The sequence below is a fragment of the Thermobia domestica genome, chromosome 3, assembly GCF_964235325.1.
Source record: "Thermobia domestica chromosome 3, izTheDome1.hap1.1, whole genome shotgun sequence".
Classification (NCBI taxonomy): Eukaryota; Metazoa; Arthropoda; class Insecta; order Zygentoma; family Lepismatidae; genus Thermobia; species Thermobia domestica.
The window spans coordinates 339,250,751-339,265,529 of record NC_137456.1 but is presented as its reverse complement, the minus strand read 5'-3'; the positions used below and the strand labels follow the sequence as shown (position 1 = coordinate 339,265,529).

The 14,779-nt window shown below is 34.0% G+C and overlaps 1 protein-coding gene across 4 annotated transcripts in view; it reads left to right on the top strand.

Annotated features, from left to right (window-relative positions):
* The first annotated feature begins 522 nt into the window (after positions 1-522).
* The window catches only part of LOC145681251 (uncharacterized), a 425,047-nt gene continuing 410,790 nt past the window's right edge, over positions 523-14,779 (top strand). For all 4 annotated transcript variants that reach the window (XR_014130752.1, XM_081752816.1, XM_081752815.1 and 1 more), the window contains exon 1: positions 523-1,031. Coding sequence is in view for 3 of the 4 variants with exons in the window: in XM_081752816.1 (XP_081608942.1) it covers positions 670-1,031 (362 nt within the window). In the remaining variant the exon portion in view is untranslated. The remainder of the gene's footprint in view (positions 1,032-14,779) is intronic.

The following is a 14,779-nucleotide window of genomic DNA, read 5'->3' as shown; positions in this document are numbered from 1 at the left end:
TATGCCAGTTAGGCTATAGGAGACTGTGATTATGAGAAATGGTGGAATGAAGAAGGTGGGGAAAAACGGGAGAGCCCCAGAATACACACAAGCACGGCGTTCGTCCACCACAAGGTCCACACGGCACGAGCTGAGATCGAACCAGGGACTGAGTTGAACGATCTACCACTGAGCTACCGCTTCTCCTTAATATGTTAATACACAAAATTATAATAAAAGAACGATAAGTATTGACCGTGACTTTTACTTTAATAATATTAACTCAAATAAAACTGAAATTCTTTTTTTTTTTTTTTTAATTGATGAAATTTAGTGAAGTACTAAATCAGGGCTTTCCGTTTAGAATTTAGTCCTAGTATTAATTTGTGAAATATTTTGCACTTTTGTTAACAGCGTTCTTTTCTTTCTTTTTTTTAACCATTTATGTTTAATTTTATAATGCAGTGAAAAATAGCGGAATTTCAGTAAGGGTAGCGGAACGTGGCGGCCCAGTAGTGACTTCTCGAGTTAGGGACCTGGCAATACTGGAGTAATTATTCTGTAGATGTGATTGCATGTTTGATTGCAAGTATAAAATTTATGAACGTTCTTGTAAGCCATTTCATTAACACACGCACCATAAAATAAAATGGAAGTATCAACCACAGTTGCAAGTTCGTAGTAGCCATAATGAATGGTGAAGCATCTGTTAAGTTGGAATTTTTGTACAAAGAAGAAATTGATAATGGTTTTCCTCAGGAAGATCCACTCGAAGGGAAAGGATGGACATACGAAATGATAACTGACAGCAAAGAATTAATATTATCTTCTACCGAAGGGGAGCAAACAAGAGAGAAAGATGTAGCTATGTATTCTTCGGATGTCAAATTAAACATTGGTATGATGAAATCTGAATTTGCAGTAAGGGACCCTGCCTTTGAAAATAATATAAAAACACTAAGAAAAGTAGAGGTTGAAGAGACTTGCGCTTCTTACTGTGATGACTACAAACAATTAACTACAAGTAGTTCAAATTCAGTTGGGACAGAAAGGTAATGTGAAATTTTATGTACAATAACTGGTTCAGATTGATAATACAGATACATGGGTACGAAATTTTATAGTTGTAAGGAATACTTTTCGAGAAATAGTTACGGGAGGTAGGCCTACGTCTAACGTAAATTAATAATCAACAGTTTGGAAGTGGCGCGGCACACACAGACTAGTTGTACCCAGAAACACAATTGAGTGCACCTTAGTGATGGGTAAATTCCCGGGAAGATATTTGTCGGGAAGTTTCCCAAAATGGGAAATTATCCGGGAATTTATGTACAATCAGAAAGAAAATTGCATTCTATTACTATATTATGATTTCAAAGTTGAATTAATTTTTTTATATCACAGCATATTATTACTGTTGTCCACAGAGGATTCTTTAAAATGTATATTCTGAACGGTACTGTGTTAGTTTATTAACATTTTATTACATCTAGAAAGTACGCATAAATGAATATTTACAATATGTTCTATCAATTAAATATGTGTGAAAAAAGTATATAGTAACAGTTTTAATTTATATGTAAGTGGATTTGCTCGACTTGACTCTATTACTGATATTATAAACACATTAAATTTATAAATGTTATAAACCAATTAGATTGGGTAAATGCTAGAAGTTACATGTCTCACCAATTTATCAACATTTGCGCATATATATTTATGTTCACAAAATTTGCAAGATACTTACTTATCTTTATATTTTAGCACGCAACATTGCCATACACGATCTACCATTCTACCTATTTCTCGAAATTCCATACGTTAATTCACATGTAAAAGGAGTTTAGTACTTCTTCAGAAATTCGAGTCAGAGGGAAGAGACAGCCCGACGTCTATTACTAATGGTGGTTCAGGGTTTATTAATATTACTTCATCTCTATTTCTACATAATTATAAATTACTTTACAAAATGGTTCCTTTTCATCATTTGTAAATTAGTACTTTGCTAATTTTGGCTGTTCTTTAGCATTGGGGGCCAGCTTTTGCACCTACCTTTTTGCGATATTCTATTCCGATGCGTTTGTTTTATGTTTTCATGCGTTAAATTACGTTACGAACATTAAATTCAGACAGCGTTGCGAAGCGAGTGTTAGCGAATGAAGGCGGGTTAGAGCCCCGCATGGCACGTTCTCTTCTATCTTCGTTACCAACAGTTCACTTTCTTTTCCTACATAAAACACTTCCACTTACCTTTCCGTTTTGTATAAATTCTCTACTGCCCTAAAAAAAATGTGTTCGAAACTTTCTTGACTACTTGAACATCCCTATCAACTTATTTCTTCCATAAATCATCCTGCTTTTTGCTACTTTTGGCCCCTCAATTGTAAACAATTACCTTACTTTTTAGTGCGAATGGAAATGGAACTTTAAAAAATCGTATTATTAGTTATATAATGTATCGTCAAATAATATTAAATTTTTTAACCTCCAAATTCTTTAAAACTTAGAAGTAAATCATAGTATATTAAAATAAAGTAATTAGTCATATGGTTCTTATAATTTGGAACATAAAGTAAAGAAATGGAAATAAATTCCTTCCCGGGAAATTATAGGCCAGGGAAAAAACCCGGGAATATGCCCATTTTTTAATTCCTTCCCACCGGGAATATTCCCACTGCCCATCACTAGTGCACCCATCTTAATGGAGGAATCATTTCCTAAAATTGAATACACATTTCAAACACACAATTCTAGTAGATATTTTTGATATGGGTATTTTGCGATAGTGTTCCATATATAGTGGCTTGTTTAAGAAAAAAACCTCCGTGGCTGAATGGGATCTGAAAATTTCCGAAAAACAAACGTGATTTTTTTTATACCGGACCAAACGTATAGATGTTTGTAACTTTATCCCAACGTTATCTCGAATATGCCACTTTTCCGAAGGTCTTCCAAGGTCATTAATAAGACATAAGTCTAACTAAAAAAGTGGATATTTATTGAAAAACCTATACCTAAATTCATTGCATATTTTACTTCATTTGCTGAAAATCGGCTGTTTTTATTTTCAAAATAATTTTTTTGGGACGGAGTTGCACTCATCCATATAGTTTCACATCATAGCGCTCCAGTGTACGTATACGATAAGAATTATTATGTAAAAGACACGAATCAAATTGTGCTGGCTTGCCACTAGAAAGAAGTAAGGCTATGTAAGTCAGGGCAGAATCGCAGCATGTTGGCCGGAGAAGGAGCGAAGTGTTGCGTAGGGAATAGGCGCGTCACAAATAGTGAATATACATGTGAACAAGGATAGAACAGAACAGTCTATATGGCATAAAGTGTATTATTTTTCATGCTGAATTGTGTATTTGTACGCTAGTAAAGATGTTATATGAAACATTCCAATATATTGTCATTGCTTACATATTTGTGTTCCAATATAAGACATTACTAACGTAAATCTTGCAATTGTGTTGATCTCTTAAGTCTCGGATATTTCTCTAGTACCGCGACAATTACATTTATACTTCATTTCATTTACAATGGTTATTAGCTTCTTTGTGTATGATTCCGTGCATAACAGGTTCGATCTTGATTAATTTATTTTTATGAAGGTAGGTATCTTACAAGTAAGAACACAAGATATTTACGATATCTATGTACTAGTCTATTAAAATATTATTTGGAAATCTGTCAAGATTTTACTTTGGCTCGGGCAGTGACTTCAATCGGTTGTTATGGGTTCAGTCACTTCCTGGAACTGTTTCTGCCTCAGTCAGTTGTTGGAACTGTTTGTGCCTTTGGAGCTTTCACGTGGTATATAGTCCACTTTTCACACGCAAATTCACTAACCGTTTAAGGACTGGACATGGATCCACCGCTGCGAATTATTCAAAATTTTCAATTTCTGTCCTTTTTTCACCCCTAATTAAATTTCTGTTTTGATTTGTCGCGTACCACATGCCATCATTTTGTGATGTTATGGTTTCTTTTGGGTACATTGATACCTCGCGTTTGCAGAAATAACGTCTTAGTTTTACTTTCACAACACTTTCTCTAATTTTTTTAATTAATCAATCACATTAATGATTTTCACACAGTCCACGTTTCTATGACTTCATTACACAAAGTCACATATATATATATATATATATATATATATATATATATATATATATATATACGAAATACGTTTTGCATATCTTCCCTACACATTACATATATTAATGCTTAGAAGTAAGACATTGCTTATACACAGAGCAAACTCAAATATATCTAACATTTCTTCTCTTGTTACATTTGTGGTAGATATGAGGATAAATATATATTGGAGGGCTCGACGTTTTTACGTATGAGTACACTTGAATACCTACGAGCTTTTATTTTAGATATATATTTACTATTCTTACAATTCACTTAATCTTAGTATATGTACCTGTATTTATTAGTATTTTTATAAACTATATAACTACTACTTTTTAAGAAATTGAAAAACTTATAATAGCAAAATTTTTTCAAATTCAATACTATTGTGCTGCCAAAATGTCTTGAGCCGTGGCAAAAATGCGAACTAAAGCTAACACCCCGACACCCATGCGTTGAGCCAATAAGGGTTCATCAGCTGCTAAGCGAGAGGGCCTTAACGAAAGAGAGTGGAATTTTTTAGCCGATAGCAGCGCTTGAAACGGAAGACTAAGTGTCAAGTCAATGTGGTATATTTATAGTCATGAATTTTGCTGAACATAAGCTAACACTCTTTTTTTCAGGTCTTTGAAAAGATGCTTACAACCTATGGTACTTTGGAGAACACTTCTGATTTAACCTCTCTTTACACAGGAAACACATTTTTCTTGTATTAGATGTGCACACTACTCATCGTTCTTGTGATGCATCTACAATGTAATGCGTGTCAGAGTTTCGAGCTTCGATAGGGATATACGATCTTGGACCTGTCCTAACTGATGTCATGTTTCCAATGCGAAAAAGACCCATGGTAACTTGCCTCAAAAACTAGACGTGTGTGTTCATTGTTCGTGTTAAATTCGCAATGCAATTTCCAAGAAGAATCAACTGCTAAATTGAGTGCATTATTGAAAAGATTCCACCACCATTTCTTGGATCTGAGTTTGGGTCTGTATGATGCATGAAGACCATCCATAACATCAACTCCTCCCATTCCTTCATTGTACTTTTGAATAAGGAATGGTCGACTAATTGGAACCTTTATTTTATGTACACGAAAGTATCTCCTCACTGATTCTACTGGCAAGTTTGTAAAACAGTTTGAACCAACAATTACAACCGCACTCTAATTCCACCTTACAAAGCACACATAACCATCACTTTTGACGTCAAACTTTCCTCCTTCGTTCTTAACAAGTTTTTTTGTGGAGTCACAGGATACTGTTGAACACGATTATCTCTTACTGTTTTGTTACTCGATTGCCTTTTCCTTCTAATTTTAAAGGAACATCATAAGACGTGAAGAAATTATAGAAAAGGACTTCGTGCTGGGCATTATTTTCTATGATTGATGTGAGACTACGAATAACTCCTTCCTAATGGGATATCCTCAGTAACGTTATCAGTACTATCGTCTTTTACACCATAGAGGTCCATTGCATATGGATAACCATATGCATAAAAACCATATTTTGTAAGCAAAACGGAGCATTTTCGTCAGCATTTTTAAAAATTATTTTCATGCAACTGCTGGTGTTTCAACTGGAAATAATGAAACAGAAGTTAATGCCGTTCACAATAATAATTTTTAGCTAACAAGTGCAATAAGAATTATTTATTTTAAATTAGTTTTTGAACAAAGCACACAAGAAATATAATTGCAAAATGCATATTGATAATCATACTCGTTGAATATTTGAGGAAATCATAGCATGCAGTTTATTTACTGATATGAAGAACAAATCTCAGAAATACTCTCCTTCTTTAATATTGAGAATGACGCCAATGATCCGTAATGTTTCGAAACCCGTCTCAAGGAGGAAAAGCTAGGAAATAGTTCGCGACATATCTAATAGAACTATTGGTAATTTTTTCATGCCTCATAACTATGCATTCTTACGCCTTTCCAAATTCTAAAAAGGAAACACAACTCAATTTGTTTCATTGTTGAAATTTCAATATGATTATTTAAAATGAAACACTTCCATGATAGTTTTTTCATATTGGCATAAATAACAGGTCAAAATTTAGAATAAATGGAAAATAGAAAAAGAAAAGAATTTCGTTGCTGGTATCTGATGACATTTTTACAGTAGATTGCGCAAAATTATAAAAAAAAAATATTTTTTTTTACTCACGCAATAGATATAAGAAAATTTCAAATTATATCCATTGCATTGAGAAACAGAAAATCTACCATTACAAATTCGAAGTTCGATAACATTTCAAATAGAATGATTGGTAACTTTTTCGTAACGTTTTCTGGACTCGTAGTTTTCAATCGGAACCATTCAACTTCAAAGTGCGAAATGTGTGATTTTTTATCTTGTAATTTTTATGAGATAATTGTTGTAAATTTAAGCTTTATCTTTCCGAATGTGAGAAAAATGTAAGAGTGTATCTAGCTACAAATTACAAACAAAGATTGGTTCGTTCTATTTCAAACACATTCTGGCTTAAAATATCTTGTTTGTACCTTATTGGAAACTATCGTCGAAGTATATATTTGACATGACGCTAACTCTACTGGCAAGCTATGAAAACATTTTTGATCGTTGTATATAATTTTGTTGCAAGGTTGGGCATCTAAAGTGCTGCTTTTCAGCTTGTAACTACGGATGGTTAAAATTGAGATCCTGTCATTTTTTCGGTGAGTGACATAAATTGATATTTTTGGGAATTTAGGAAGCATGGAAGATCTCTAGTACAAGCCACGAAAAATTTTCCCAACCGCTCTATTTCAAGTATATTTTGAGATTCAACCATCTTCTGTATGCATTTTTTTCTCCTAATTTCAGAAAATAGAACCTGAGGTCGTCTTTCTTACTAGATGAATAAAATAAATTATGTGTTGTTGTTTTTCTAGATTTTGGACGTGAGAATTACCCTAGATACAAAACAACCAATATTTTTAGCTGTTTCGTTTGAAAAGTCTTTTGACATTATGCGGATTATTCTCGCCACTGTAGCTTGTATCTATATGTATTTTCGGCCTTATTTTACTTTTATTATACGAGTGAAATAAATATTTTTGTAATATCTTAGCAGTGAATGAATCACACTCTGCATTTTGTAGAAATATTTCTTGTATGCTTTAGTAGAAAATATATTTAAAATCAAGAATTTTTTTTTTTTCATTTCTGAAAATGGTTTCGAATCTGAAATTCGAAAATTGTTTCTTCTGGTTTCGAATCTGACATAATACCACCTCTAATATTTTGAACTGTATACAGAAGTCTTTTTGGTAAGTTATGTTACATAATGTCCATAAAACCAAAGCAGCTTTTAAGACTTTTAAGGTGTTACGTGCATAAGTTTAATATATTTAATAGAAAATTTTAATATATCGAGAAGCGAATGTTTGTGCATGATTCATCGTCTTAGCACAACATTCAAGGCTATTCAAATTATTTATTTATTTAACAATTACCAAATACAGCTCAGAGGCCATTTTATAGTGGATACCTAACAACAACAATAAAAATCAAAAGGAATAGGGAAGATGTGGGCCAGGGCCTATTTAATTGGTTCTATCCTGGTATTTGCCTAGTAGGACTGAGGGAGACTGGAAAACCCCAGTCAGGATGGTCGACAACGGAAATGGAACCCAAGACTTCCCGAATGCGAAGGCAACGCTCTACTACTTGCGCTATTTCGCTCAGTTCTCCCGAAACGGAAAGTAATTCAAATTTACTATGACGTCCGGTTCATGACTGATTCCCGTACAAGAAAAACGGTCAATGCTTTCAAGATGATTTTATTATAAGTATTTCAGTGTCTTAAGAATTTCGTCCGTTAACCCTGTTTTCAAACCGAGCTTTATTCAGTTTAGTCATTTTGATTTTAGCCTTTATTGCCACAGAAGGTAGCTGTAACACACAACGAGAAGCGATTGTTTCTAACGATTCAGTATCTATATATAACATACGTATCATGACTATCTATAACTCTGTCAAAACCGGATGTTGTTCAAATTCACTATTACTTCAGCTTCTTACATTTTCTGCTAACTCCTTTTCAAACCGGAGCGATTGAAACCGAGTATCATGTGTTTCGGTTTAAAATTTGTCACCATAGAACGGGAACGATAACAGATATTGACAAACGTTTTCTTTTTACATTCAATAGACGGTCTAAAGCGGACATACTATACGCGCAACAATCTAGCAAATTCGGAAATGTTAGAAATTTAATAATATAATTCGTTTCTATACTGATTTCTATCTACAAAAGACGGTAAGGGATATCGAGATATCCTTTGTTACAATCGGTTCAGTTCCCAAATGTAGGTTCCATCTTCTCCGTTAAGCCTTTATTCCGACCGCTAGTTTTTTAAATGACCATTTCTAGTTTCAACATTATAGCTTCTGAACAAAGACAGACAAGCGTGTGTATGTTAATTTTTCTTGGTTCTTGTTTGTTCATTTCAATATTTCATTCCTTTCTCATCATTCCTTTGTCCTTTAGACTAGCCGACATACCCGTGAGACGTGAATCTAAAGAATTCATTTAATTTAATTTTGAATGAAAACGGGTCAATTTTTGAACATTCACCTCTGATACACCGGGGCAGTGCTGCGATCCTAGCTCGTGCCAATCGGACTTTGTGGTAGACAAACACCGTGTAAGTAGGTTTCCTTGGGTTTCTTCTATTTTCTTCGTTTCAATATTTCATTCATTTCTCATAATCCCTGTCCCGTTTAGCCTGGTCGGCATAAGCGTGTGGCATAACACTTAGATTTCATTTTCGTATCAAAACGAAAACGGTAGCAGGTAGGGTAACGCGGGTCTCTGAAAACAATTCGGCGTTTAATTGCAACATATGATAACGAGAAACACTTTTGTGCAGAGGATTCAGCTTCGCAACACAATGTATAATGACTATCCTCAAAATTCTTAAAGTGAGGCCGCACTGGCTCAGTAATGTAGCGTTCGCTTGTGATGCATGGGTCCTTGTTTCGAACGCAAGTGCTGCCAAGTGAACTTTGTGTTGGACAAACACCGTGTGCGTGGGTTATGTCGGGCTTATCCCCGCATCCCTCTACTATCATTCCACAATTTCTTTCGTTTCTTATCATCAGTATCTCCTTTAACCTAGCCGGTGGAAACGTTGAACATAAAACTCAAAGAATTTTAAAATGGCAAGTTGATCACATTTAAAATTACGTTCAATTTCAGAACTGATTTTCTTACAGCAAAAGCGCTAAAAGCTATTAACTTGCGGTTTCTTGCAATCGATTTGGCACTTAAAGAACATGTTCAATTCCTGCGTTGAGATTCTATTCAAACAAGAAGTGATTAGAAATAACGATGTGTGGTTTCAACATTTATCGCCACACAACAAACACTAGTAGATAGGGAGAAGTATTTTCTTCAAACGGTTCAACGTGACTATTTACAGCATTATACGAGAAACGGAAGTCTTAGATTTACCATTGCGGTTTAAACACTGATTTCCGTAGAGCCAAAACGCTAAGAAATATGGATGTGTTCTTCGACTCGAGTTTGCTGGTCGAGAACACGTTACTTCTGTTGAAGCTCTATTCAAACCATAGGTGTTTAAAATTACCAGTTTCCAGTTTCAACTTTTATCGACGTAAAACGAAAATTGTAACAAATAACGTGCAATTATTTTATTTACAAAGATTTCAGCTATTTCCAGAGCCTCAGGACAAGTTAGCATAACTATTGACAACACTGTTCCAAAACAAAAATTTTCAAGCGTACAAGTATTACCAGTTTTATTAAAACGATAAAACATCGATATGAGTGTTTTTTAATTCATTAATTTGACAAGAATTGGTTTTGTTTTACGTTAACTCTAAGATGAAACCGGAAGAGGTTGAAATTATCACGTCTGTGAAGTTGTCCCGCCCACCTAACGAATTTTTCTTTTTCTTATCTACATCGTTATTTTATCGTTAGTTTACGTTAGTTTTGCTAAAATCTCGTTAGTTTCGAAAAAGTAAAATTTTTATTCAACAAATAAATGGGCAGGCCAACTTCACGGTTCCCCGCTCACAAACGAATTTCAAAAGTTTTTCATATCACATCGTTAGTTTATCGGTAGTTTACGTTAGGTTTGCTAAAACTATCGTTAGTTTCGCAAAAATAACGATTTTATTCTAGAAATAAAGTTTCCCTCCAACTGTGAATTAGTCCGCCCATATTGAAATCTCATAAAATTCCAACTTATATCGTAAGTTAATCGTTAGTTTACGTTAGTTTTGCTAAAACTATCGTTAGGTTCACAAAAATAATGATTTTGTTCTAGAAATAAAGTTTCCCTCCAACTGTGAATTAGCCCACCCATATTGAACTCATAAAATTCCAACTCATATCGTTTGTTTTGCTAAAACTATCGTTAGTTTCGCAATTTCTAGAAATAGTTTCCCGCCAACTGTGAATTAGCCCACCCATATGAATTCTCATAAAATTCAAACTTATATCGTTAGTTTATCGTTAGTTTACGCTAGTTTACGTTAGTTTTGCTAAAACTATCGTTAGTTTCGCGAAACTAACGATTTTGTTCGAGAAATAAGACTTCCCGCCAAATGTAAATTTTCCCGTCCATAAAGAATTATCATAAATTTCCATTTCACAGCCTTAGGGACATACTGAACACATTGCAGTGTACCTGACGGAACATGATAGGCATATGCCTGCTATGTAATTGTGGTGTTAGGGTTTACATTTGGCGGAAATCTTTATTTCTCGTATGAAATCGTTATTTTTGTTAAACAAGCCTTAATTTTAGCAAAACTAACCTAAACTAACCATAAACTAACGAGATGAGTTCGAAGTTTAAGAGAATTCAATATGGACGGGCTAATTTACAGTTGGCGGGAAACTTTATTTCTAGAATAAAATCGTTATTTGTGCGAAACTAGCGATAGTTTTAGCAAAACTAACGGAGCGAGATGGAAATTTATGATAATTCAATATGGGTGGGCTAATTCACAGTTGGCGGGAAACTATTTCTAGAATAAAATCGTTATTTTTGCGAAACTAACGATAGTTTTAGCAAAACTAACGTAAACTAACGATATGAGTTGGAATTTTATTAGAATTCAATATGGGCGGGCTAATTCACAGTTGGCGGGAAACGTTATTTCTAGAATAAAATCGTTATTTTTGTGAAACTAAGTATAGTTTTAGCAAAATTAACGTAAACTAACGATTAACTTACGATATGAGTTGGAATTTTATGAGAATTCAATATGGGCGGGCTAACTCACAGTTGCCGGGAAACTTTATTTCTAGAATAAAATCGTTATTTTTGCGAAACTAACGATAGTTTTAGCAAAACTAACGATATGAGTTGAAATATTATGAGAATTCAATATGGGCGGGCTAACTCACAGTTGGCGTGAAACGATTTCTAGAATAAACTCGTTATTTTTGGGAAATTAACGATAGTTTTAGCAAAACTAACGTACACTAACGATAAACTAACGATGTGATATGAAAAGCTTTTGAAATTCGTTTGTGCGTGGGGAACCGTGAAGTTTAACTGCCCATTAATTTCTAGAATAAAATCGTTATTTTTGCGAAACTAACGATAGTTTAAGCAAAACTAACGTAAACTAACGATAAAATAACGATGTAGATAAGAAAAAGAAATATTCGTTAGGCGGGCGGGACAACTTCACAGACTTGAAGTTGTCTATTTCTGGTTTCAAAGGTTATCATAATAAAACCCAAATGATAATAAATGTCGACAAATTATATTTGGAGAGGATATAGGTTCTGTTTCTTAAAACCTCACAACCCGCCTCAGCGCATCGAAACCGGAAGTGGTTGAATTTATTAGTACTTCTGTTATCTGATTTTCATACAGAAAGACTCGAAAAGATGTAGAGAGATGTTTTTGAGACCTTTTCAGCGTCCCAAGTGTAGCTTCTATCTCATCCCTCCACCTTCTATTCAAATTGGAAGTGCTTCAAATTAACGATAGTTTTCAAGATTTAATTGCACAGAATTAATAGAGTAAGGGAAAATAACCCCTTCTTTACATGGAATCAGTGTCCAAGGAACAAACACTATTTTTGACCTTGTTCTCTATTGCAACCAGTTTTTACAGATGTATTACCTCCAGTCTGAATACTGAATTCGCTTAGTTTGGAAGTCTTAGTTTCACACTTTAAATCTATATTCACTTGTTTAACTTGGGTATTGGTACTGATGATTCGTGTAATATATGTCACTAGGTTGACTCCTAGTCATAGATGAAAAAATTCGAGTAGTGTAACAGATTTGTGGCAGACGTGCGAATTACTAAGGAAGATGTAGCTGCTTCACCCTTTTTTCCTCCAGTGCCACCAGTTATTCTTATTTTAACTACTATCCAAAAGTAAAGCAACGATATTTAATTCGTCGTTAAGACATTGATATATGTGTTACCTGCGCCATGTTCTTACCATTTCGACATTTACTTTGTATATCTCACACATTCGCTAACATCCTATCACTTATTCAATCAATTAAAAGCATTTCACGAACTCGTTTAACTTGATCATTTGTTGTTCTCTTACTGTAACCAAAATATTTCGGTGAGATTCTTAAACAGCTGTTTATTTCCTCATTTTCATATGTACGCAATACTTTGTCCGCTTGTATCATTTTGCTAAGTATCTTATAAATGAAAGCTAAAGCTATTGGGCTTCATGCAGAGTCGTACTGACGTGTCATTAGAGCCATGCTGATGGGTTCGACGGCCCCTAATATGACGGTAATCATACGTCAGAACTACTCTGCATTAGCTTCCGGTAACGCACCGGACTTACAAGTGTAAGGTCGTGAGTTCGATTCTAATTTGGGTCACATTTTTTGGTATGCAATGATATAATCGTTAGTACATGTGTAATTATGTCAGTAAACTTTCGTCCCGTTCAATGAATTTTATTCATGTGTGTGTTACAAAAGTTTACTAGCTTGGATAATTCTAAAGCAAAATACCTGTGGTGTGTTGTAGAAGAAATTTCCTTTGGATATATAATAATTTATGTAAGTGATAGTTGTTGATGTAATCATGGAGATAAATGTAGATATTTGTATAGACCTATCACACAGCTACAGTTGTATTTTTAACATATGGCCTGTAAACATTACTTGCAATCGAGTAGAAAGAAGATACTGTCTGTTGAACAGATTCACAAGATATCTCAACTGTAAATAATGCACTTGCAATACTACGTTGAAAAAGGGATCATTTACCCAACTATCTCGCCTTTAATTAAGCTGAATAACATTACATTGTGCAATATATTGTATTATATAGATGGTTAATAACATGCAGGAAATAAGACCTACGAATTTTCAAAACAAAATTTGAGTAAGTTACTTAACTTTATGTGAAGTAAATGAAGGTTCACGTCGCTAAATGTATAGTCGATGTTCATAAAAGAAAGATATCAGATATATTTACAAAATTAATGCAAACAAAATATCTAAGCTAATAGTTTCACTTTGTTTACGACAGAAATATGCATGGGAATTATAATATTCTTCTGAAAGTATAAAACTATGTAGGCAGGTTTGTAGGTCAGAAGCGACAAAAGAGATTATACAACAGGAGCCTATTAAAGTGCGAGATAGAAAACCAGGGTAGTTTGGTTTAATCGTGGTTTATATCCAGTAGAGGTGTTCTTTATCTGACGCCATGAGCCTACAGCCTACGGGACCACTTAACCACAGGGTGTCTGTGTTTTGTATATTACTGTATGTATACTTAAGTTTAACGATGAAGAGTATATTGCATTTTCTTCAGTTCTCACATATGCAGGTAAAATTACACAGCAAAAATTACTATCAAAACTTCTATTGGAACTCGGGTCTGTTGGAAATATTTAACTCTTTAGGTTCTCATTCATAATTTCGTGAACGTATGCACAATAAGTTCTTTGCTTGTAGCCAGCGAAACAAGCAACCAACACCTCTAAGACAGTATATAAAAAATGCCAATGCTTAACCTTAATTTTTGAATTCCACAGATCGTTCCGTATACAGAGCCGGGGTAAACGTTTTTTACACTGGCTCAGAATCGTTGCATTTTCACAGCCATACTTTTGACTGGATTGAAATATTTACCAGTTTCAAGTCGCATTTCTACAAAGGAAAAGAAACTTTAACTAAGAAAATATAAGTGTAATGTGTATTTTCTTCGGAATCCGTTGGTGAACCCTCGAAATACGATATTTTTTAATTTTTTATTTTAAATGTGTTCTTCTTTTCTAGTTTCAACCTTTTAAATATTTATATAGGTTAAGTGTTAATCACAACATTAAGAATATTGTATCATAATTTTCAATCCCTCTATCGCGTAAAAAAGGTTATACCATGTATAAGCCATTAAAACTAAGTAGATGTACTGAAGAAAAATTTTCCACAAGGTGCTCTCCCTTAAATATTTTTGTGTATTAACTCGGTAATTTGAACTAGATTTACTTAGAAAGAAATTGTGATTCTGTGGCCCATTTTGCCAGTTCACATAAGTAAACAGGAAATTTCGTTATTTATATGAAAATGATGAAAATATTTTGTTTGCCTGACTTTTTTTTTATTTTGTGCCACGAGACCTTCTGCAGTTTTAGACGTTTTACATGTTAGAATACTG